The 27,687-nt window shown below is 39.9% G+C and overlaps 1 protein-coding gene across 2 annotated transcripts in view; it reads right to left on the bottom strand.

Annotated features, from left to right (window-relative positions):
• efl1 (elongation factor like GTPase 1) overlaps window positions 1-27,687 on the bottom strand; it is a 214,291-nt gene that overhangs the window by 61,975 nt on the left and 124,629 nt on the right. For both annotated transcript variants that reach the window (XM_052040661.1, XM_052040660.1), the window contains one exon: window positions 1,348-1,479. In XM_052040661.1, the coding sequence (XP_051896621.1) occupies window positions 1,348-1,479 (132 nt within the window). The remainder of the gene's footprint in view (window positions 1-1,347; window positions 1,480-27,687) is intronic.

The raw sequence follows: 27,687 nt of genomic DNA, 5'->3' as shown, positions 1-27,687 counted from the left end.
TTTTTTTGAATTTTTTTTTTCTTTAGCTTAGTTTGGTTTGATACATTGTTTATAATTTTTCTTATTGTTTTGGGCTATTTTTTTTCTTTTTTTTATATTTTATAATAAATCTTTTTCCTTTATATTATATTCATTCACTAACAGATCATTGGATCTACAGATTTTTTTTATACTCTATTGTTCTTTGGGATTATCCATGTCATGATTGTTCTCCTTATCTCTTTGTATTACATGTATAAACATTGATATATTAAGCTGTATTAATTTGAAAACTAATAAAAAGATTGAAAAAGAAAGACAAGCATGCCTCTGAAAACAATTACCTAATTCCTCAGGCACTACTCTTAAAGGATTAAGTGGTGTCATTCTATGAGCATCTGAATAAAATTACCAGAGGTGGAGTGATTGCCTAGTCTCAATTTCCTTGGAGATCAGAGAGTTTTTCCAGAATTTTTAGCCTGTTTTTTTTGTCTTTCCCCAGATCAAATGTTGAACATACTGTAATACACAAGGTATTACAAATACATTGGGAAGGCAGGATGGACTGGGATCTTTTCCTCTCTATTATTGTTAAAATGTTGTTAAATCTTTACATGCCCCAATCAGATTGGCAATGCCAAGTTCCATTTTGACTTGATGGCAGTGTAAATTAAAAATAGTTTAAGCTCAAGAGGTGTAAAATGTGACATGGGACCAGGTCATTTTTCTCTGCGAATTCTACTGCTGCAGACATTGTTGAATCTTCCATGGCAAGTGGACACTGGACATTGGTACTTCTGTATGCCCATATTGGGTTATTATTTTTACAGGAATCAGATGCTGCTTATAGTTAATCAGATGTATCCCAAGCAACTTCATAGAAGAGTGATCAAAAGCCATCTTGACAACAAATGCTGTAAAGAGACATTAGGACGAATAACCAAAAGTACTGCCAAGAGAGGTTTAAAGAATCATATTTAAAAAAAATAGGAGAGAAAGGTAAAGATGAGGAGGCTTTGGAATAAAGGACACAGTTAGGGGCTAGGAGGCTGATGAGTTGGTCACCAGAAGAGAAATAATGAAAATTTGCGATGGGCAGGATACAAGAGTGGATAGATATTAGAAATGCAGGTCAGAAGGAGTCTATAATTCATGAAGTGCTCAGCCTAAACCAGGTTTTAAAATTCAAATCACTGTTGGACAAAAATCCTGGTGCAGATCAGCAGATAGAGGGGTAATGAGTGAAATGGGCTTGGTATAATCCATGCCATGGCAGGAAAGTTTTGGATGAACTCCAAAATTATGTATTAACCAATCCAAATAAACATCATTTTTATTAGAGACAAATACTCAACATTATCCACATACTTGGATGTTTAGGCTCCACGGCTACTCTTACAATGGGAGTTGCTTCAACGTTCAAAGGCGTAAAAGGTGGGCATAAAGGAGAAGTCGACAACGTGGCAGATTTTAAGACGTGATCTTCTAAGCCACCAATTCCTAATGTTGGAAAATAAAAGCCAAACATGAATAAATCTGCAGAACAATCTGATTATTGGAATAACATAAACATTTATTTACACCCTACTGGCTCAACCTAAGAAATCAGAGCAGGAGTAGGCCCTTCTGGCAGACTCCATCATTCATTAACATCATGGCTGATCTTCTGACTATGTGCTTTTTTTTAAAGCAATCTCCCCAAAGGGATTCCCTTAATGTCCAAAAATTTATCCATTGGATTTTTGACACAATGACTGAGCTTTCATGGCTCTCTGGGGTACAGAATTCCAAAGATTCATGAGCTTCTGAGTGATGAAATTTCTCCACATCACTGGCTTAAGTGGCCTACCCTTAACTGTGCCCCCAGTCCTAGACTCCTCAGCCAGGGACAACATCTTCCTTGTATCAAGCCTGTCAAGCCCTTTAAGAATTTAAGGTTTCAATGAAAATCTCCTCTTATTCTTTCAAACATTAGAAAGAAAAAAAAAAAAAATCGCATAACCCACCATCCTTGGAACCAGTCTTGCGAATTTTACCAACTCCCTTTGTGGCAAGTGCATGCTTTCTTCGGTTGGGAGACTAAAACTGTCACAATATTCCAGGTTTGGTCTCACCAAGGCCCTATACAATTGCATTGAAACTCCCTTACTCCTGTATTCAAACCCTCCTATAATAAAAGATAATATGTCTATCTTCTCTCATTATTGTTTGTTATACCTGCACGTTGGCTTTTAGTGAGTTGTGTACAAGCACAGTTTGGTCCCTTTGTACATCAACACCACTCAATTTTCCTCCATTTAACAAATACTTTGCTTTTCTGTTACGTTCACCAAAGTGGAAAACTTCATGGTTTTCCACATTTCCTTCTAGCTGCCACCTTCTCACCAACTCATTTACAGTCATACAGCATGGAAACAGGCCCTTCGGCTCAACTTGTCCACATCGAGCAAGTTGCCTACTTCGGCAAGTCCCACTTGCCTGCATTTGCCCCTTATCCATCTAAACCTTTCGTACCCACATACCTGTCCAAATGTCTTTTAAACATTGCAATTGTATTTGTTTTTAAACATGACCTCATTCCAGATACCCATCAGCCTCTGTGAGGAAAAAGTTGTCCCTCAGGTCCCCTTAAATCTTTCCCCTCTTATCTTAAACTTCTGTTCACCAGTTATAGACTTCCCTATACTAGGAAAAAGACTGACCATTCACTTTATCTTTGCTCCTCATGATTTTATAAACCTCTCACCTCTCAGCCTCCTTTGCCCCAGGGAAAACAGACCCAGCCTATCCAGTCTCTACTTATAACTCAAGCCTTCCAATCCCAGCAACAACCTCATGAATCTTTTCTGCACCCTCTCTATATTAATCACATCTTTCCTCCAGTGAGGTGACCAGAACTGCAATACTCCAAGTGCAATCTCCCTGAAGTCTTGTACAGCTGCAACATGATGTCCCAACCCCTGTACTCAATGCGCTGACTGAAGAAGGCAAGTGTGCCATGTGCCTTCTGCACCACCCTTTCTAACTGTGTCGCTACTTTCAAGGAACTATGTACTTGTACCCCTCGGTCTGTCTGTTCAACAACGCTGCCTAGGGCCTGCCATTCACTGTGTTTGTACTGCCCTGGTTAACTTCCTAAAGTGCATCACTTCATACGCCCGAGCTTGTCCATGTCCCATTTCAGCCTCTTTACATTCTCATCCATACTCACACTCCCACCTAGTTTGGTGTCGTCTGTGAACTTGGAAATACAATAAAACTCTGTTAATCCGGCAGGCTCAGAACGTCGGTGGTGCTGAATGATTTTCTGGACTATCAGATGCTTTTCCTATTAATATTCCAACACACTTTCAATTCATTTTTTTAATATATAAAATGTGACAAGCAGAATAAATTTTCCAGTGAACCCGGTAAGTTTAAAGGGAGCATGGGAAACAAGGCCCAGTAAACTTCAAGGAAATGTGAGAAACAAAACCAGATGAGTTTGAAGAGAATGTAGAACTGAGGCCCCAGTGAGTGAAAGGGAGTGAGGGAACCGGACCCTGCAGAGTGAAAGGGAGTGCGGGAACCGGTCCCCGGATGAGGGAAAAGGGGTGCGATTCTGGGTCCCGGTGAGCCAGATGCCAAACCATTGGGATTTTTGGAATAATCTGATAGTGAATTATTGGAGTTTTGAATGACATTTGGTTCTCTCAGGCAAATCATTGATACAGATTGTGAAAAGCAAGGGCCCATGCACCGATTCCAATGGTACTGTACCCATTACAGCCTGCCAACTTGAGAATGATCTGTTTGTTCCCACTCTTAATTATTATCTGATAATTAATTCTCAATTCACACCAGTACATTATCCCCAATTCATGTGCCTTAACCTTGTTGATCAACCTTCTTTGCAGGACCTTATTTCTGAAAATCCAAATACACCACATGCACTGGGTTCCATTTATCTATTTTATAAATTACATCCTCAAAGAACTAAAGCAGATTAGTTAACCTGATTTCACATTCATAATTCCATGCTGACTCTGCTCAGTCCTATTTATTTTTTGAGATGTTCTGTTATTACATCCTTCATTACAGCATTTTCCCATCCACCAACATCAGGCTATCAATTTTTTTTTGGTCTTCTCTCTCCCTCCATTCTTAGTGGGGCCACATTTACTGCAATCCAAACCACACGATCGAATGCAGAATTGTTATAACTTTAGAAGATAATAAGTAAAGCATCTACTATCTTTAAAGCCATTATCTTCAGAAGTCTGGGATGTAAGTCATTGGGCCTCAGGGATTTAATGGGATTAGCATAAGCAGGTGGTTGATGGTCAGTGCAGATTCGGTGGGCCGGTGGCCTGACTCCATGTTGTACAACTCTATGACTCAAGCTCACCAACTGCTCCAGCCCTGTTCTTTGACTAATATGTAGTTCCTCATTCTCACTGGACGCTTGATTCTCCAGTATATCTGGAGGTTTTGTGTGCCTTCCTTTGTGAAGAAAGATACAAAGTAATTGTTCAATTCCTCTACTAATTCCATACTCTCCATTATAAATTCCCATGTATCTGTCTGGATGGGGCCCACACTTGCCTTTGCTAGTCTTTTCCTTTTTAAGTACCAATATTTTTCTTGCAATCTACTTCCATAGTCTACTTTGCCTTTATCAATTTCTTGATCCACCTTTGCCGAGTTCTAAATGTTCCCAATCCTCAGGCTACTTCTATTTTTGGCAACTTTATCAGCCTCTTCCTTGGATTTACTGCAATCTTTAACTGCTCTTGTCAGCCATGGATGAATCACTTTTCCTGTTGGGTTTCGGCATCCTTAAGGAATACATGTATGTATGTATGTTTTTTGCAACTTGTGCATTATTTCTTTAATTTCTAACCATTGCCTGTCCACTGCCATACCTTTTAATGTAGTCTCTCAATTTACCAAAGCCAACTCTCCTCTCATGTCTTCATAGTTTCATACATTAAGTTCAGTACTGATCAGTGGCATGTACTGAAATCACTTTGACACAAAATACAAATGTAAATTGATTGGGCTATGAACATAATAAATGCAGATACGCAAGCAGACAGGCAGGGATGGAGCTATTGGGTGGAAAAAGAGCTGCATATGGATCTTCTGGAAGTAATTTAAAAACATTACATAGCACTAAATCAGCCTGCCTGCATTTTGTTTCATGCATCTAAATATTGGGTCTCAAAATCATTGAATAATAAAGCATCTGTCTGTACTTTCTCAGCAAGATTTAAAGGAGACTTCTTGAAGTGGATAGAAAACTGATATTTCAATCTAAACGCTGTGCTGCATCACCAATTCCCGGACTTGACTTCGGGTTTTAATAAACCTATTTTGGAAAATATTTAATGATTGCACTTTAACCATTTGTAGAGGAATCTTTGCAGCATTACTCCTTGCTAACATTTTTTTTCTAAATGCATATTTTAATTTATAGCCATGCAAGAAAGGAATGCCTAGAAATTAAATTTTACCCTTATTGGTTGTGGTAAACATGCTGTGTTGGGACCCTTCAAAGATGTGGCCAAAAATAAGTCTGAATGAAGCTTTGGTACTTTACATAAAGTATCGTGTGCTAATACAGGATTAGCACTGTTCCCAGTGTGATTACACTCGTTTAGAGTACCTGCCAACACTTTACTATGCACCAATCCAAGAAGACTCACAACCCATTCCAACAAAACATCAGCAACATATACAATAGCTGCCATGGAGGAGAAAGAAGCCGCAAGGAAGAGGAAGGCAACCCTATGACTTAGTGGGAGAGAACCGCCACTCTCAGTGAGAGGTGCCACAGAAGTTCCTGTGAGTTCAGAGGAGAGGAGAGCTTTTAGGACCATCATAGGAAGAGCCTAACAGTAAGTGTGGAGGTAGTTACAATGGTCTCCTTCATATGTGAGAATACATATCCATTTGGGCAAAGAAAAAAATAAATATTATGTCACAAAATATGTTAAGGTGAGTAGTTGTAGTAATAAAAACAGTTGTAGTAAGTACTTCGGTGAATGGATCAGGAATTCATTCACTGATGCGTTCTAATCAATGCAGGTGATTCTGCAAATCACATGAAACTTATCATGTGTTTTCTGGGCTCTCCCAGCTGATTAATGAAGAACGATGTTAGTACCAAGGTTTAGAGTGTGATGAGATTCACTGTCTGGATTGGTGGCTATGATCCTTATGAAAAACATTTCCCTACTAATGTGCTCTGACAATTTGAAATTATGACTATGTTTCTCTCTCAACAGATGCTGCTTGACCTGCTGAGTGTTTCCAACATTTCCTGTTTATATTCCCTATCAAGGATTTCCTTATAGCCTGTGAAGATAATGGTGTTTGTCTCCACTCTGCTGAGAAATGAGGCTGGTGGTGTTCTGCTTGGACTTCACCTGGCAGCTTCCTCTTCCTCTCAATCTGTATTTCATGAAGGTCAGGTCAAGATCCTGTTCTTCCTCTGGTACCGACTGCTGTGTTTGGTCGTGCAACACACTCACGACGATGAAGTCCCCATACCTGCTGTCTGTGTACTGCAGGGTGTCCCAAATGATGCAAGCACCAAGAATCTCACTTTCAGAAGGCATCTTCCAGGATTCTGCTACTTTTGTGGCTCTCATGAAGGCTGTGCTCACAGCAGCTATCGTGGGTTGTGAATTAGTGGAAGAGCTTGGGAAGTAGAAGGTAGTCCCTTGTCCCCTAGGATCCATCCCTCCAGGCAGTACTTGGCACAGAAAGAGTCTGGCAGTTCATTTTCTGAGGATGAATGTGCCACATGAGCTTCCCAGAAACATGACATTCATGGGGAGATATTTTCTTATGATTCATGATCACCTGAACTCTGAGGGAGTGGAAACTTTTCCTGTTATAAAAAGAACTGGATAATTAATGGGAGCTCTCATGGGCATATGAGTGGAGTCAACAGTGGTGTGCACTTGTGAGAGCTATTTATGCTGGCAAACCCCAGTGCACAGGATACCACCTGGTTGTCACTGAAAGCAACGTATACAAACTCAGTTCCACTGTGTCTGGTTGTACTCTCTGGTGAACAGAAAAAAGTCTGGACACATTGAAGACGTTAGCTACAACACCTTGGAGAGAACTTGTGGTAAAAGGGTTGAGGATTAAGATGGCCTTAACCTATATGGAGAGGACAGTCCAGGCACAAGATCAAGGCTAATGGCTTGTCCCATATCTCTGCAATGACAGACTTGAAAAACCAGAGCTTGCAAATACATTGGTCGTCAGAGAGATCCAGGGAAGATGTGGTGCCTATGAAGACTTTGAGCATATAATTTCTTCACAGTTAGATGTGCCTTTGCCTCTCGACCTGAGCACATCCCCAACACCCTTCATCCGACCACCGGTGGACCAGGCACTGCAATAACAACGTCTACAGTGCCACCACTGAGGCACCCAATGAATGTCAAACTCAGCCGATAAGCACAGAAATAAGCACTCCCTGTTAGTTTAAGCAGATTCCTGCTTGGAAGGTGTTTGAGTAACCTGTAGCAAGTTCTGAAGTTGATGATCAGGTTTCCTGATATCCACAGGTTTCAACTAAAAAGATGCAAATACAACAAAGTGGCAAAATGTACCACTTTGTTGCTTGGTGAGTGATCAACGAAGATTGGAGGTTGCACACAAAAGCTCCAATTTATATCAGCAAAGGAGGAAACACGGTCAGAAAACAGTCACCTCATGCGAAGCATGTGTGATATCAGAAAAAACGTGAGGCTCACTAAGGTGAAAAGTGCCCTGCCTAGCTTCCGGAGATGATCACTAATACAATCTAACCCAGGGAAAGCTGCTTTTATTCATGATTTACATATAAAACACTAATAGATCCAATTTCTAGGCAGAAACACTATAAGATTTAGGAAGTTATTCACCATTGGTTACAAAATATGAAAAGAAAATGTAAAAGGGGAAAAAGTAAAATTACCCTTTCATTATTGAGCGTGTGATGGCAATTTGGAAAGCCACAGTATGCTGCACATTGGGATGAAAGTGGAGATTCCTAACATGTAACCACTTGCATCCTGCCCAGGGACATTATTCATAATCCTTCAGGAGAAACACAAAGGCAGAACCCAGATGGTTGAAATATGGTGCAAAAAATTGGAGGAGTAATTGTACTACCAGGGGAGGGCTGATAATCATCAGAATTTATTGGGTTGAGGTCTAATGCAGCATGGACAGTGATACAGTTTTCAGGTGGATCGAGCAGGAATCTCAAAACACTGGAGGTACCACCAATGATGACCCTAAAAATGCTCCAAATCCAGGATAGGTGAACCAACTTCAGCTTCCCCTCCCAGACTTACAACACCAGCATCGAAGATTTGATTATTCTCAGCCAGCTTTGATGCTGGGCCACATTGTTTGCATGTTTGACACCAAACTTCCAAAACAGGCACTCTGTTCCAAGCTCCACCATGGAAAGACATTTCCAGGACAAAGGAAACTCTTCAAGGGCGTCCTAAAGCTTTCTTGAAAAAATGCATCATCTTCACCAACTCACAAGAGTCTTGGCCTGTGGAGGGGGAGCTTTCAAGAAGGCACTGAGCACCTCAAATGCCTTTTGCCCCTCATACAACCTACCAACTCATCAAGCACCCTTAGTCCCACCTTTGGCAAAATCTATTGATCCAACATTGAGAACCACCTCATAACCCTTAGAACTGGAGTGGAAGCAAGTCATCCTCTACATCAAGGGACTGCCTGACAAGCAACAGCCAGGCAAAGCTAGCTCAAAAGAGAGGGAACAACAATTTTGACCACAATATATTAACACGGCAAAGAGGAAAGAAATACAGATATAAAGGAAATAAAGACTTGGTACAGCAAATAGACACATGAAAAGACTGGGTGGCATTGTGCCAAAGTGTAACAAAAGGGACTCAGATGCAAGTTGGTATTGGTATTGGTTTATTATTGTCACTTGTACCGAGGTACAGTGAAAAGCTTGTCTTACAAACCGATCGTACAGGTCAATTCATTACACAGTGCAGTTACATTGAGTTAGTACAAAGTGCATTGATGTAGTACAGGTAAAAACAGTAACAGTACAGAGTAAAGTGTCACAGCTACAGAGAAAGTGCAGTGCAATAAGCTGCAAGGTCACAACAAGGTAGATCGTGAGATCATAGTCCATCTCATTGTATAAGGGAACCATTCAATAGTCTAAGAGTCTTTGGCGACATGCTTTGGTGGAAATGACAAAGGGCTGAAGAAGATGAACATTTTTAGGGTCATCATTGGTGGTACCTCCAGTGTTTTGAGATTCCTGCTCAATCCACCTGAATACTGTATCACTGTCCATGCTGCATTAGACCTCAACCCAATAAATTCTGATGATTATCAGCCCTCCCACTTTTAAGATAAAAGTGTCCAAGATAACTTTCAGATCACTGTGCTTTCATTTCCCTCCTTTATGCATGTCTTAGCACAGACCAGCAGCAATCAGGGGGACTGGGCCTTTAAGGTGAACACAGGAAAAGAGGCAACGTGGGCATGCTGAGAAGCAGAAGCTAGGACAAAAATTGAAAGGAGACATTAGGCACCTGAATATAGAAGACAAAGAGAGAGCGAGTATGCAGACAAAACAGGAACGATACCAGCAAGAGATGTCAGTGAAGGCAGGAAAAAGAGTTCAATGGAGATCCCTAGGCACTAGCCTAAAGTATGGAAGAGTTGGAGAAATCAGTAAAAGATGCAAGACACAAGCCAGATAGGGCGAGTCCAAAAAGTGACAAGTGATCCAAGAGTTCTTTCCGGTGCTGCCTGTACACACCAGACTGTTCTTCAATACTATCACGCAAAGCCTCGAAAGCTGTTGAAAATATTAATTACTAGTTGACAGGTGTTAAACAGGTTATCAAGATAGAATAAAATAGTCCTGGAGTGCAATACAATAAATACTAAAGTCTGCATAAAACCAAACTGACTGCAAATTCTCTGGCTCTTTCAGCCTCACTCTAGGAATCCAAATCCTTTTTAATTATAATCCTTTACTGATAAGAAAGGGGCATGCAAGAAATTATTCAAGACAAACTATCTCAGTGTTTATGTTATTAGCCTTTAAACCACAGAAAGGGTTAGGGTATTTTGCTATCCGCAAGGCCAATTAATGTTTTATTTATTTTTCAGCTTGCACATGTTTAAAATACCACCGCTAAAATATCAGGAATGACAACCCATCAGTATTAGCACCACAAGAACCAAAATATGTACTTAAAACACAAATTTAACTACTAACTTTGAAATACACACTACAATTCTGCCAGTCTTTGTTTTATCTAATACATTCACTGTTATCTCCTTCTTTCACTTGACCTGAGAAGTCCTGCACATGGAGATTCAACTTGCCTATCAAGTCCATAACCTCTTGAGATACCAAGTGAGGTATCTCTTGCAACAGACTTTTTTTGGACACGTTCATGAGAAATGTTCCAAACTTTGGGATATATGGCCAGTCACACTTTGGGTGATCGAGCATCTTCCATTTGTGGTGCGGGTGCACCATCCTACCACATTTTGTTGTGTGCTTTCTGCTGTTTTTAATCAGAGGTTTAGCCAGAGACCTCTAATTTTAGGTCAGTATTATTCTGTGAGCTAATGTTTCAAAATTTCCTCCCGATGTTTGTTTCTATATCATCAATTGAAAAACCAGCATTAAATGTCTTCCCAGTCAATAAAACTTTCAAATTTAAGGATTGACTTGTGCTCCCACTGACTACAGATCGGACCTTTTACAGTACTCTTACACCTAAAAATCTGAAAGGAGGTCCACAAAGGTGGTACAGTTTTCCACGGAATACTGAAAGCAGGAAGCTATATTAAATCCCACTGACATGTGGGAAGAGTGTGCCCCAAGCTGTCCAAATGTAACAAAAATCATTTAACTTTTACGTATAGTGCTTCATTAACAAGTTACACATTAATTCCTTCTGATTTCAATTCTCTTCCAATTCAAATATTTATGCAACTTTACTTTTTTCAACAAAAAAATATCATCAGCTGCTCTTCCCTCAAGTCCAATACAGTTATTAACTTTTAATCTGTACAACTCTCGTCTTCTGGAGCAGTATCTGTAAGTACAATCAACTCAACGTAGCTACTAATCTTCTACACCTTAGTTACTGATGAGGTGAACTGATTAGTTACTTTTTTTCCATCAAAAACAATTGAGACTTTAGTCATATCTTGGTATCAGAATCATCCATTGCTCTTCTCTATCCCCATTTATATATATCAATGTGCTTTTGGAGTCATGTGTTTATCCTTGTTAGCTCTCCTAATGGCTCAATGATTGCAAACCACAAGTAGATGAGCTATACCGACTTCTGAGTTTTCCCAGTTTAAACTCAGTCTCCACTGGGTTAACTTATCTAAGCAACAGTAAAGCTGAAACAGTTGGTCTCCACTGCCCCAATATCATGGAAGGAAGCAAAAATGTCAGAGGTCCCAATCATTCAATAAACATGCCTTCATGCTAGTTACTTCAGATTCCTTAATATTTGGGCAACCAAGAAGGAATCGAGAACTTCAAGGTAGGGAGTGAGTAGAATTTCTTGGGTGGGTATGGTGGGGTGGGGTGGGGTGGGGAGGGGAAATAATGGCTGTGTGTTGACATTAATGGGTTGCTGAAAACTGCACAGACTTCCAGTTCACCTCATCAGTTACAAGGTTACGGTAACCTCATTTGACTTACAGTCAAAAGTGCATCAATGTCTCATTAGCATCAATAAAAACGGCTTCACATTAACTGGAAACACTCAATGAATTGATCAATAATTATACCCAGATTCTATTCCTTCACTGGCTTTGCTAATGGGATTTCTTTATGCAAGTTTTATGTTTCCAGCTCAATGTGACCTTGTGCATCCACTGGATCAGTAACCTAAACTACAGTAAACACTGCTCGACACTCCAGGAGGGAGGCAGTGTATACAAATAAATTCATTTTTGTCAGTAAATAGAACACACCCATGAACCAATTTTACTGATAGTCTCTTATGCTTTGAACAGATTTCTAGACAGGTTAAGAATGGTGGCTGCCTGCAAAGAACTTATGGATAATACAGACCTGAAATTACACAGCTACAATTAAAAACCAATAATCAATTACATTTCACTATTCAGGCAATTTAGAATTTAGGCTCACTCTTTCAGCAAAAGGCTCAAAAATTAACAAAATGAACTAAAACCTGCTGAAACACATTAAGCGCACAGTGCAAAATAAATACTGTATTGCACTTGATGAAAAGTAAAAACCTGAGCCACAGAACTGCACATCATGTGAATTTTGGATTGTTCTGAAATTATATACTATGTAATATTGGTTTAAATGTCAATTTATCAAATCAGAAAAGTAAATATCATATCATGAAGTACAGCATGAGTCTATGACCTTCTGACTCAGATATAAGAATATTGCCACTGAGCCAAGGCTGCAATAAAATTTGGAAATACCCTCTTCTTCCACCACCCCCCCCGCCCCCCCCCCCCCCCCCATGATACACATGCTTGGCACTTGCCTAACATAGATGCATGTCCAACTCCACTGACTTCAAGAAATCCCTACTGCTTCATTAATGACATTGGGTTACCATTCAATTTTATCTCCACTGTCCCTTGGGAAAACACTGCTCCGTGAATACAACAAAAATTAATTTATTTCAGTTATTTATCTTTTCAATGCGGTTCCTATTCCTTAATAGCTAAGATGTGCCCAGTGGAAAGATTTCAGCAGAGGGAAAGATTTAATTCTATTGTAATTAAGAAAATCTTTCAAGCATTTAATGGATGAAATTACTTCCAGCAAAATTTTATATTACCACATTCAGATGAAATTCCTCTGTGCAATTTTATGTCTTCATTAACCCAGTTAAATAAACATGATAAATATGGCATGGTCAAATTTCATATAATAATTATCGCTAAGATTAATTAATTTCCTTCATTCTTTGGCAGAGTTCAAAAACCAAAACATAAAATGCTCCGTCAGTATTTTCCTCAATGGACAACTGAGAGAAGCAGCAAAAGGCACAAGAAACACTTCGAATATACTTTTAGGTAAAGGTTTTCAAAAATAATTTGTAAAAGGAACAAATTCAGACTGCAGGAAGAACAACAGTTGCAATTGAACTGTAACAAAGAGTGGGAGAAAAAAATCAAAGAGGGAAAAAATGTTACATTGACCTGTAACTGACTGAAAGAAACATTAATTTCATGAGGTGTACAAGATGCCCTTCGTTTAAGCCTTTTTGCTCCAAGCCCCAACACATAATCATCAACCCACTTACTCCCAAACACACCCTTCCAAGACTCCAAAGCCCTCCTTTGCAGCCTCCTAATCACTCCCTTCCCCACATCTCCTGACTAAACCACCTCAAACCCCAAATTCCAAACGTCTTCATCCCAACTCTCAATCATCACAGCAATTCCCTACTCTTCACTACCCAATTCCCAATCATCACCCCTGTGCCAACTCCCAACTCTACTCACCCCAATCAACAGTCTGGCCCCAACGCACCACTACTAACTCCCAATTACACCCTCACCCCCAGCTCCAAATACAAATCCCTATCTGCTCCCTGGATGCCAACCTCACTTCACAGCACCCTAACAACCATGCACCCATAAACAAAACGTCACAAAATCCTTCAAGGCCTTCCTGCACCACTGATCACTGTTACTCTGGACCCACTGCCATTACCACTGACATTGTCATCACTGAAATGCCTTTTGGGCAGTGCCGAAGAGACCTTTGGTGATACCTAAAATTATAACAATTTGTCCAAGACCAAAACTAACTCGGGCCCATTGTTTCCTTCCTTTGTACAATGACATGAAGGTGTTCTCCAATATCTAGTCCAAGAATCAAAAAATTCTAGAACACAGGATCCAGGCCAATTCCAAGGGTACAGATTTAAGATAAATCTACTAACCAGTAACTATGACTAAGAAGTAATATCCAGAGCGTACATTTGCCTTAAAGCTACATGATAGGCTTGGATTGATCAAACCAAAATTGTTCATCCCTCAATATACAAAGTGATTAATGCCTAAATATACTCAACAATTCAGTAAGGCTTTCACACTGGCAGACTTGTGCATCTTGAAGTGAATAATTTTACAAGTTATATTACCTGATTTTGGAAAGTTTCCTGAGTAGATTGTTCTACTATATTAAGAAATACCAATTTTACCTTGAAATTAGAAATAACTTTGGCAGCAGTACTGCATAACCTATTCCCACAGCAGCAAGGAACCATCCCATTGTTTATTGCCACTGACAATAACTGATCCACAGTATAGTGTGTGAAATGGGCTCATAGTACTGAACTAAATCAAAACACAGCCAAATCAATTCCTTCATATTCCTGTCATCATTATATAATGTCCCATGATGAACTGGAATAAAGAAATAAAGGTTTTGCTCCGGGTTGCAATAAGTACTCCAAGGAAGCAAACAAAAGTGAAAATAATCCAAAAGCAATAGATTGCAGAAACTGGAAATCTGAAATAAAACAGCAAATGGTGGAAGTAATCAACGGGTCAGGCAGTATCTGTAGTGACAGTTTCAACGACAGTTATAACAGTTTCAAAAAAAAACTGCTGGAAAAGCTTGTGGAAGAGCAGTAGAAACAACAGTGAGAGAGGGACTCACAGAATTCCCATGAAACAGAGGGGAACTTCTTCAAAGTAGGCATAGCTTGAAGAGGATTCACAGTGGATCAGTAAAATGGAGACGCCAGAAACTGCATTTGGAGCAAAGAGAAATTTCCATTGCAATGGATAACATATTTTGATTAAATCATTTGTATTTATTTAAAAAGAAATCTGGATTTTCTCACTTTAAATGTCACTTAAAAACAGCACTGTTTTAATTGTACAAGATTCCTTGAGCAAATATGGAGTACAATATGTACCATATGGAAATACCAGTCGATGCAAGGTCTATGCAATCATAATGTTCCAGACTTATTTGATTTAAACTCACCTTTTAACTTTCAGCACTTCTCAGTTCATTAGGACTTATCATGACAAATTGTACATGGCAACTCTAATGCAGAAGGTTCTAAATCAGCTCCAACAATATTGCTACTAGCAACAGGTTTAACGTACATCTACTGCCGAATCCGTATCCTGCTGAAAGGGGGAGAGCTATGATTAAACATCTTTGTACTATTTCGTTTTCTCCTATATCATCTATTTCTTCTCTCAGAGGGTAGTGAATAGCTGGAATATATCACTAGATATACTGTATTTAAGGTGGAGATGGATAAATATTTGAAAGATCAAGGAATTGAGGGTTACGGGGAACTGGCACAGAAGAGGAGTTGAGGCCAGCAGTGACCAGCCGTGATCAGATTGAATAGCAGAGCAGGCTTGAGGGGCTGAGTGCTCTACTCCTGCTCCTACTTTTTTTTGGTATTCTTGTATTAGGCAGATCACGTCCAAAATCAATGCGAGTTTTAAAACTGAGATATTGTCATATCACAAGTTGATGTAGGTCAATAAACAAAGGGTTAATGTGTATATAGGCCATGGTGCAAGTTAGAAAATGGTTAGTGGAGTTTTGGATAGCATTGTTTACAGAAGGTATAAGATTGAGGATGGTCAAGTCCAGAAGCAAGAGAAGCACGAGGGCATCAGTAGCTACCGAGCTAAAGCAGGGTATAATAATGTATAATAATAAGGCAGGCTCTGTGGTAAAGAGAATGGAAAAGGAAGCTTAGTTCAGATCCAACAGTAGGCTCAACACTGCACAACAGTCCTGGTTCTGCCTCAAACATGGCCAATAAGAAGGATCAGTCAGTTTCTTGCCAGGAGTGAATAAAATGCCATATTTTCCTAACACTTAACTGAAGAGAATTTCTACTGATCAACCTACTCTTTCCCCAGTACTAAAGCACTACAGTGAATCATTCAGTCCTAAACCGTGTCCTTAGAATGAACAGCTGAACGAAGCGCCTTTTAGAATGTGAGGTGTGAGTCTCCAACATAGAAACATAATTATGTTGTATTTTGTGTGGGTGTGGAATGTACGAAGTGGATCTATTCCTCTCACACAAACAGCAATTATTTTTAAAAATCCCCATTCCCTTCAATTGGACATATAGCAGTAGGAAGTTTAGGTAATGGGAATAGTTATAGAATATGATGTAAATCCCAGCTATTGTTAAAGGTATACTGTACCAGTAACTTCAATGCACAAGTCTGTGCAATGTCCTATTAAAGCCAGCTTGCTACAAAGGGTCAGAATACGTCATTAGGTATTAACTAAACATCAGTACAGTGCTCAACATTGTGGCTCCAAGTATCCTGATGCCAACCCTTGGCAAATAAGTATTCCTGAACCTCTTATCTACCCCAATCATAAAAGGAAAGAAATACAAAAGCACTTCAAACACAAATATTTATTTTTGAAGTAAAGGCATTGTTATAGAGTCATAGAGCACGGATATGGGCCCTTCAGCCCAACCAGTCCACGCTGACCGCGTTGTCCACCCAGCTAGTCCCAATTTCCTGTGTTCAGCCCATATCCCTCCAAGCCCCAACCCTCCACATACCTACCCAAGTGCTTCTTAAATGATAGTATTGTACCTGCCTCAGCCACTTCCTCTGGCACCTCATTCACCACCCTGTGTGTGGAAAAAGTTGCCCCTCAGGTCGCTTTTAAATCTAGTCCCTCTCAACCTAATCCTTGTTCTAATGCATAGATACATGGAGCCAACTTGCACAAAGTACAACATATATTAAGATAAATGATCAGATAATCTGGTTTTAGTAATGTTGTGCTGGGGATAAATGTTGGCCAGGAAACTAGGTGACTACACCTGCTCCTCTTTCAATAGTGGCATGAGATCTTTCATATCCCACAGAGGGGTTCTTATTCAACATATTATTTCAATAACACTGTTGTACATTCCCAATACTCTAATGAAGTGTCAGGCTGGATTTTGTGGTCAAGATATTTGATTCAGAGGAGGAAATAGTACCATTGAGCCAAATTTGAAGGATTCAGCAGACACATCATAAAATCTGAGCTCAAATCAGTTGACATAGCCATTGGCCTCTTCAATGATCAAAAATTATGAAGAGATCATGCTAATTTAATCCGCCTCCTATTAATAAGTTTAATTGGTGCTTTACAGCTGGTCTGCAATTCTATCGTCACCATAATAAAGCTGCAGTGACCATCCACTACAGTGTGTTCTGTACAGCTACCTCCAGAAACCATCAGAAACACGACCTCAGTATTCTTTGCCACTGGATGACCATTTCGCAACTATGTGGCAAGTTAAATAAAACAAGAAAAAAATTCTTTTAAGAATATTGACTTGAATCATTATAAATTAGATTACTTTGTTCCTTTTGTTTTAAAAAACACAACACTAACTGAGCAACAGACATATCATACTTCTAACTTTTAAATCACTCATTAACAAATTGGGTACTGGATCCAATGAACAACTTCAAGTCCCTACATGGGAAGCTCTGTATCTAGTTATTTGTTAACTGCTCCAAGTTCCACTAACTTAGTGATGCCCTTCACTGGTTATTTCTCACCCATTCCAGCATACATATGGCACAAATTCACAACATGTGGTTGAATATCTTATGTTCTTGGGACATGAATATACTGTTATGGCAACACCTAATGCACAACCAAGCTAGTTCAGGTACAAAAGTTAAACTTTTAAACCAATTAATTTATGTAATAAACAATTTAAGGTAATGGTTTTCATGACGAGGATGCATTTAGAACAATGCTTACTCAACATTACCATGAGTCACAGAGGGAGATGTAGAGGAGGCCCTTCAGCCCATCAAGTCTGTCCACCATCCTACATTAAACCAATTTTTTTTATTTTTCCCACATTCCCACCAACACCCCCTGATTCTACCACTCAGCTTCACGCCAGGAATAATTTATAGTGGCCAATTATCCTACCAACTTGCACGTCTTCAGGTTGTTAAGAGGAAACTGGAGCACCCACAGGAAACCCACACGGTCACAGGGAGAGTGTACAAACTCCACACAGACAGCACCCAGTGTCAGGATTGAACCCGGGTCATTGGTGTTGTGAGGCAGCTGCTCAACGAGCTGTGTCACTTTGAAGTGAGGAGACTGGCAGAGTGGTGCAGCAGATAGTACTGCGGCCTCAAATCCAGCTGTCTGTGTGGAGTGTGCAATGCTCACACCATGACTGTGTGGGTTTCCCTGAGTGTTCCAGTTTCCTCCTGCATGCTGAAGACATGCTGGTTAGTAGGTTAATGGGTAGATGGATGGCAGGAAAATCACTTGGGGAAGGAGATGATGGGTATAAGAGAAGAGGAAAAAAATAAGATTCACGTAGATGGGTGCTTGATGGATAACACAGCATAATGGCCTGTTTCTATGCTGTAGACTAGATGGCAAGAGATTTGAACTTGTGTTGAATTAAAAGGTAGAAGTAAGATGCTTTAGCTTTTACCATAAGGAGATCTTGTGGAACTTAATAGTCTAGGCATTCATGCAGCTAGCCTGTGGTCTAGGAAATGCTGCACTGGGCAGAATTTTGGACCATATGTCTCAGCATCTGATATCATAAGCAATTTAACTGCAAAGAATTAAATTTGTATGAAACCACAAGTAGGATAAAGGCATGTAATGCATTTTTTAAAACTAGGCATCATCCTGTATTGGTGGTGATATAAGCCAAGAAATATTTCTTCCAACCGCCAAGTGTTGGCTGTTTTACAAATAATATTAAGTGCAACTTTTTTCTCAATGTGTTTGACAGTTTTATCTACCACACCAATATGCTTTTTAATAATTTCTCATCTCCTGGAGCCTGAAACTCCTTATTACATCATATCCATATACAAACCATTGTTACATTTTACTGCTTCAGTTTATTGTTTTGTATAGCAAACATGTATCCAGAATCTGAAGATGTTATAATGATGCACAATGTTTTAGCAATTTAAGTGCAAGGTAATGTCAACCAGATTAACTGTGGACACATTTCTAGCTTTGTACATTCCTTAATAACAAGTTGATTGCTAACTTAGTTCAATTACCTCCCAGCCATAAAGTTGGGGCTCAAAGTCCCACTGCCTGGCACTCTGGTGCAGTATTGAGAGTGTATTGCACTGCTGGAGGTGTCATCTTTCAGATGAAATGTTTGACCAATGTTTGCCCTCCATGGCATTACTTCAAAGAGAAGCATGGGCACCATGCCAATGACCTGCCATTAGCTATTCCTCAACTAACATCATGAAAACAGATTACTTGGCTATTATTCTTGTTTCTGTTTGTCCTCAAGTTGGCTGATGCATTTCCCACAAGACAAAACTGATGACTCTTCAAAAGTACTTCAATGGTTGTAAATTGCTTTTAAAACTGAGGTTTCTAAACCAGCAGCACAAAGTAGTGGCCGAGGAGAGGCTGCTGACACAACTGTCATTGCTTAATAGTGAAGTTGTCATTAATAGATTCCTATTCTTGTCCAGATGCTCCAAAAGACTTCATTTTATAGGAAGATCTGAGATTTTTTTTCCCCCAAATCAAGTTGGTTATGATAGCCCTGACACTGGAATTTTGACTAACATTCCGTGATTTACCCCTGTACCATCATCTTTGGAGATTCCTCAAGGGTCTTCCACGCCTCCAACCCCTCACCTCAGTAGTCATTTACTGTGGCATACATCACGGCACATGCCTCCCCACCATCAGTAGGACCTACAGGAGGCACTGCCTCAAGGCGGCAACATCCATCAAAGATCCCCACCATCTGGGTCATGCCACCTTCTCGCTGCTACCATCGGGCAGGAGGTACAGAAGCCTTAAGTCCCACACCACCAGGTTCAAGAACAGCTACTTCCTTTTTACCATTTGGTTCTTGAACCAACCAGCACAACCCTAATCACTAGAGTTTAGCAACACTATGACCACTCTGATCACTTTGCACTAAAATGTACTTGTTTTTTTTTGTTCTAACTGCTTTCTTTCTTGTAAAAATTGTTTATTCTTTCTCTTTCTTGTGAATGCTGCTTATCTGATGCTATGTGCCCATTATGCTGCTGCAAGTAAGTTTTTCATTGCACTTGTGCAGATGACAATAAACTCGACTTTGACTTTGATTTTGAAGCAGTTCCTAAGGGATCCACTGAATTATGGAGAACCACTATAGGTCCAGGACTCACTGAGTTGCAGATGACAATGCATCTGTCCCTTTACCAGACTCTACAAGGCTAGACCTGCCATGGGATGAAAGGCCCCTTTCACTTCAGGCAGGTAATTTCTTCTTTAATCTCCTTGACCTCAAGGCAGCATTTGACCAAATGTGGCATTATGGTAGTCTGATGGAACTGAGTCACCTACCATTAAGATACCGTGGGTTACCATTGAACATAAACTCAACTGGACCAGACGCAAGAAAAGATCAGAGGTTCTCCACTGTCTGCAAAATACAAGTCAGGAGCATGATTGGATACTCTCTACTTGTCCAGATGAGAGCAGCTCCAACAACTCTCAAGAAACTTGACATCATCTGGAACAAAGACATCCACTACCCTAAGCATTCATTCTACAGGCACACAGTGGCTTCAGGGTGTTCAATCCACAAAATGTACTGCAGTTATTCATCCGGGCTACTCTGAAAGCACCTCTCAAACTCACAACTTCCACCACCAAGAAAGGCAAGGACAGAAAGATTTCCCAACAAGTTGCACACCAACTTGACTGGGAAATATATCATAGATCTTTCATTGCCAGTAATCCTGGTACTCCAAACCCAATAGCACCATGGGAATATTTTCACCAGAAGAACTGCGGGGGTTCAAGGTGGGAACTCACCACCAACTTTTCAAGGGCAATTGGGCATGGGCTTGGATTTGGCAACAACACGCAGATCGCAAACTACATAATATTTTACTTTGCTTTTTTATTGATATATAATTACTTAAGTATGTTTTAATTAACTTCAATCTTTAGGACACTTTTTTATTTTTTACATCATTTTCAGAGATACTTAAAAGACTCACTGGTATTGAATGATGCAAAGCTCTTTGACTGCAGTCAAGGCTGCCAGGGCACTCTGGGATCAGAGTCCTAGGATTACATCACCCGAGTCCTGCTCTTTGCTGAAGCCCCACGACACTTCATGCCTGCTTTTCATTGTGGCGGAGCAGTAAGATCAACCCTCCATGTCTGGTTCTTTGCCCCAGTGTCATTTTCACTATGCTAACTACTCTGTCTACCCAACACCTCTCTAAACTTCTTCAGTGGCTTGCAATATCACCCATTTCTCTGGCCCAGTCCTGGATGAACTGCAAGTTTCTCACATTAAACACAGGGAAGACAGACCTCATGGTTTTCCCAGCATCTCTGCAAGCTCACCCCAGCTCCTCATAAAAATCCATTGCTATTAATTTCATTCTCTCTTCAGTTCCCATCAGGCCAAACCAGACTAGCAGATACTTTCTCCATCACAAAGCCCATCTACTTCCATTACCACATTCCCCTACTTAACCCATTTGCTGATATAATTCTTTGTTACCTCCAGACTCAACAATTTTAATTCTCCACCAGATGGCCTTCCACTTTCCATTCCTCAAATTCAACTTATTAAAAACTCTTCTCACCATATCCTCATGCACACCAAGTCCTCTTTATCTATGCTTAGATTACAAATTCTCATCAAATGCCCTGAAACCTCCTTGACCCATCTGAGAAAACCATCTTCAAATCCCAACTGCAAATCCCACCATAATCTTCACACACAACAGTGACGATTCCTTCAACAGACATGGATCTCATCTGTTGGATTTCTTTCTCGAACTTGGTGCCTCTCTCTCCTTCCTCAAGCCTCTCATTAAATTCAATCTTTTGACCAAGTTTTAAAATCAGCTCTCTTAATCATTTCTTTGGCGATTAATTTTTGTCCAGTTGTGCTGCTGTCAAGTATCTTGGGATATTTCCCTATATTAATGAGATTATATAATTACTAATTTATTTAAAATATTATAGAGATGTGCAAGAACTGGCTATGGAGGCACTTACTCACTATATTGAAAGGCTAACATGTACAAATCAGAAATTCAACATCAGTTCTTTCCCAATGTATCTCAAACTACACAATTTTACTCTCCATTTCCTCTCGGGCTATCTATAATTATCCTCAGTCTTAAATAAGGAAAGAGCATGAAATTAAATCTTATGACTTGCAAGAAGATTTTGCGTAAAAAAACTTACTGTTGTCATATCGAAATAAAAATCAGTTTGCAGAAAATGGGCTAGTTAGGAGCTCGGCAGAAATTACTTTTTGATTTTTCTTCTCTCTATTCAACCATCGACTTTTAATTAAATGAATCCTTTCTGTACAGTGATTATGCAAAGGAAGTTCAACACCATCACAGCATTAGTTGCATCAAAATCCAGTCAATCTGCAGTTTCATATAAGCAGTTCACCACAAAAAAAGTAGAACATTTATCCCAGGATGCCATTCTTCACATTTATTTTACGCTAGTGAGGAGAGAAGGCGAGGTTTCAAATCAAGAATATCCAATTTTTGGCTGTGTATTTCCAGTCAACCTACTTCTTTCATTAAGATTTTAAGCATCTGCTGATTTTTTCCTGTCTTGATTCTGCATCCTATCTTGCCACAGATTTTTTTTCCATTAAGAACAGACCGATCGCTCTCAGCTGCAGCTCCTTTCTTCTGAACCAAGAGAAAGTACCTTGGCAACTTGGAGTCACCAAGTTGTAAAGTGCAGAGAGGCCCTTCAAGTCCATCACATCCATGCTAACCCTTTTGCCCATCCACACTAATCCCATTTGCCGCATTAAGACTACATCCTTCTAAGTGGCCATCTAGATGTCTCTTACATACCAATTGTATCTGATATCACCACCTCCTCTGGCAGCTCGTTCCAGAAGTCAGCCACTCTCTGTATAATAAAGCTTACCCCTCAGACCCCCTGTAAAAATCCTACCACTCACCTTAAAATTCTGCCCTCTTGTTTTTGATACCCCTGCCATGGGAAAAAGATTTTGAAGATCCTTCCCTATCTATACCTCTCATAATCTTATCTACTTCTAATAGTTAACTCCTCAGCCTCCTTTGCTCCTGGGTAAGAGAGCCCAGCCTTTCCAATCTCTCCCCTAACTGAAGTCCTCTAATCTAGGCAACATCCTGGTGAATTCTCTACACTCTCTCCAGCTCAATCACATCCATCCATATTCCAAATGTAGCCTAACCAGTGTTTCAGAAAGTTGCAACATAGCGCCTTATTTCTTATATTCTATGGCCCACCCTATGAAGGCAAGCAAGCCATATGCCTTCTTCATCACCCTATCCACTTGTGATGCTGCTTTCAGGGAACTAGTAACATAGACCCCTTGGTCTGTCTGTTCATCAACATTCCTTAGTGCCCTGCCATTTACTGTATATATCCTACGTCCATTTGACATCCCAACATGCATCACCTCACACTTGTCAGGACGAAATTCCATCTGCCAACGCTCTACCCAACTTTCCAACTAATCTATATCATGCTGTAGCCTTAGACAACCTCCTCACTATCCATGACACCACCAGTTTTCATACAAGACCATAAAACATAGGAGCAGAATTGGGCCATTCAACCTATTGAGTCTGCTCTGCCATTTGATCATGGCTGATTTATTTTTCCCTCTCAACCCCATTCTCCTGCCTTCTCCCCACAGCTTTTTCATTGGTAAGGACGTCAAAGGTTATCAACCACCGCTTTAAATATAAGATATCTTTATTAGTCACACGTACATCGAAACACACAGTGAAATGCATCTTTTGCGTAGAGTATTCTGGGGGGCAGCCCACAAGTGTTGCCATGCTTCCAGCACCAACATAGCATGCCCACAACTTCCTAACCCATACATCTTTGGAATGAGGGAGGAAACTGGAGCACCCGGAGGAAACCTACGCAGACACAGGGAGAACATAGAAACTCCTTACAGACAGTGCCGGAATTGAACCTGGGTTGCTGGTGCTGTAAAGCGTTATGCTAACTGCTACAAAATATACCAAATGACTTGGCCTCCACAGCCGTCTGTGGCAATGAATTCCACAGATTCATTATCCTCTGGCTAAAGAAATTCCTCCTCATCTCTGTTCTAAAGGGATGCCCTTCTATTCTCAGGCTGTGCCCTCTGGTCTTGACTCTCCCACTATTGGAAACATCCTCTCCACATCCACTCTATCCAGGCCTTTCAATATTCGGTAGATTCAATATCATTCGCAAACTTACTAATCATACCTCCTACATTCACATTCAAGTCGTTAACGTACATCACAAACAGCAAAGGTCCCAACACCGATCTCTGTGGTACACTCGTTGTAGACCCCCAATTAGAAAAACATCCTTCTAATACTATCCTTTGCCTCCTAACACTGCCAATTTTGAATCCAAATAGTCAATTTGCCTTAATTATCATATGCCTTACTTTTAGGACCAGCCTACCATGAAAGACATTGACAAATGCCTCATTGAAGTCCATATGGTCAACTTCTATTGCCCCACCTTCATCAATTTCCCTTGTTGCCTTCTCAAAAAACTTAACCAAACTAGTGAAATGGAATTTCCTCTTCACAAAGCCGTGCTGACTATCCCCAATCAGTCTGTCTTTCCAACTGAACACAAATCCTGTCCCTTAGAATTTTCTCTAAAATTTCCCTACCACTGACATAAAGGCGCACAGGCCTGTTACTTGACACATCCCTGACCCTTCTTAAATAAAGGAACAACATTGGCTATCTTCCAGTCTTCTGGTACCTTGCCTGTGGTTAACGAAGGTACAAAAAGCTCCATCAGGGCCCCAGCAATCTCCTCCCTTATTTCCCATAAAATTCTTGGATAGATCTCATTCAACAATGGGGATTTGTCACCCTTTGGTGTTCCAAGTCACCTAACAGCTCCATCTTACAACAGACATGCTCCAGACTATCAATGTTTCCCTCCCTGAACTCACTGCCCTCCATGCCCTTCTTTTTGGTGAATACACACAAGTAGCATTCATTTAGGATTACATCCACATTCCCTGGCTCCACACATAGATTACCCTGATGGTCCCTAAGGGGACCCACTCTTTCCCTCACTACCTTCTTGCTCCTGGTTTACTAATAGAATAACTTAAGATTCTCCTTAATCTAACCTGCCAAGGATATTTCATGTCCTCTTTTTACCATCCTAATTTCATTCCAGAAGTATTTTCCTACACCTTCTATGTTTCTCAAGGGACACGCTTGATTGTAATTGCCTATACCTGTCTTATGCTTTTTTTCCTTGATCAACCCTTCAATAACCTTTGTCATCCAAGGTTCCCTAATCTAGCCATTATTTCCTTTCATCCTTACCAGAACATGCTGCCCCTGAACTCTTACTAACTCTCTTTTAAAAGGCTCCCACTTGTCAGATGTTGTTTTATCCACTGGCATCTGCTCCCAATCTACATAAAAAGACAAAATCTGATATGGTGGGAGGCAAATCTCCTAATCTTTGCGCAATATTTCTTCTCCTAGTGAATCTGGTGCTGCCTTTACGGATGCAGTGACACTACCTAAACTGAAAAGGATTGAGAAACTCTTGTAATACAGCTATATCTCGATATAGTACAGAGAAAACTAAAGCCATGAGTTATTAGTAAATAAGAAAGTAAGAAAGTGAATAAATTCAAAACACACACCATGCCCATAAGAATCTGAATGAAGGGACAGGTTAACACTGCAATTGCAGATGGAGATACTTCAGCTGCAGATAGGCCTATTGTGAATTTATGTCATTCTCTGCTTTTCTTTAATATTTCCAGCATTTGTAGCTGTTTTTCTTTCTGGTCCAGTTTGTATTCCTTAAATTGGCTTGTCACTCTCAAATGAGGAAATAACCTTCTCCAGACAGAGAACATTGCAATCAAAGACTATCATCAAAAACCACAAGTTTTGGCTTCCTCAGGCCAAGAGTTACTGCAAGTCAGCAAATCACCAGGCTTTTGGTGCTAATTATCCCACAGTTGTTTTGAACCAAATTTGTCCCAGAACCATTGCCAGGTTCTTCTTGTCCTGCAGGCCGTCCCCTGGTTACAAATGGGTTCTGTTTTTACAGAAGTCCACAAGTCAATTTTGTCCATAAGATGCACAAAATCTCTTGATAGGGTAATCATACCTCCACGGTGTTGTAATGAATGGTGTTGATGAAGGCTAATTAACATGAACATTTATTTATTCTCTTCCCATGCCTGACTACAATGGTACAGAATCAGGATGTCCCATGCTCAGTGGCTAGTTTCAATGGGTTTGAAGTATCAGTGAATGTTACATTGTTTAATACAGTATGGTTGCACAAGTATCAATAGAAGTGATTGCCTGTCAATTTCCAAAGCAAATCTCTTAAGTGGCCTCCCACAGTGAAACTGGCAAATAAGAACACAAGAGACAATGGTGTCTTATTACTGTGGGGAAGTTGCATGTAAACATGTAACAAGTTATGGACTCATTCTTACGTACGGGAGTTAAGTCAGACATTCCTAACCCAGGGACGGCTTGTATGTGTGTATTTACTGTCCGACTTATGCATATTTAACTTTGACAGAAAACGCTGATGAAGGACTCTACACTGAAATACGAAGCGTTCTTTTTCATTTGCTAACTTGCATTGAGAGAATTTTCTGTGTTTATTTCCGCTACAAGAATCATCCAATGAAAGAATCTACTGATCATGTGTCACAGTATTTATTCCAATGTCCAGAAAATAATAATATACAGCAAGCACAAGTAATTGATGTTAACTGAAAACAGATGTTTGCTACTTAAAGATATGATGACTACATCCATTTGTCAAGTAGCAGGTGTTTTCTTGCTTCAGTCCTTGATTAACATTAACATTTGTTTTGCTTCCTTTCAATCAAAATCTGTTTCAAATATATTAACAAAATGATCCTATGTTTTTACTTGTTTGATTTAGTCATCTCAATTAAATTATTTGTTTTCTGTACCAACAAATTCTACACAGCCACATAATTTGAATTGCTTTAAAAAAATATCTAAGACATTTTAATCTTCAAAAGTCATCGAGTTATCAGGATTAGACGACATTCCTGTTGGGGACAAAGTAAACCTTAAGAAATATACTGATGGTTTCAGCGTATGCATTGACCATTCTCGTGCATTAGAGTTTTTACAAGTTGTACAAGAGGCTTTACTTTGGAACAGAGGCCAAATTCCAACAACTGACAGTGCTGGTCATCAAAAACAGATCATTGCCTTCACAATGTTGTCAATATAGAAAGCCAAATTTGTCCATCAAATGTTTGAACAGCAATGAATACATGATGCATCAGTGGATTTTTTAGGCTTTCACAGCAGGAGGCACTGTCAATAGCTAATGGTGTCCTGGGAAACCACTCAGTTAGCATATAAATAGTCAAAGCAATCAACTGCTTTTGGCAGAATGTACTGATTGCTGATGAAGGTCCTTCCAACAAAGAGCTGGTCTGATATCTTACAATAATTCTGTTTTTTTTTATTGCATATAATGAGAATGATCTTTTGGTTCAAATACAGCCTATGGCAAGGACAAAACCTGGGAGTGGGCAACTGTAACATGGTCTATTTAGCATCAAGCTCAAGTAAATAGCCATTTATTGGGAAAAAAGGATT

The sequence above is a fragment of the Pristis pectinata genome, chromosome 28 (genome assembly GCF_009764475.1).
Source record: "Pristis pectinata isolate sPriPec2 chromosome 28, sPriPec2.1.pri, whole genome shotgun sequence".
Classification (NCBI taxonomy): domain Eukaryota; kingdom Metazoa; phylum Chordata; class Chondrichthyes; order Rhinopristiformes; family Pristidae; genus Pristis; species Pristis pectinata.
The sequence above is the reverse complement of the archived record's forward strand: the minus strand, read 5'-3'. Positions and strand labels throughout refer to the sequence as shown.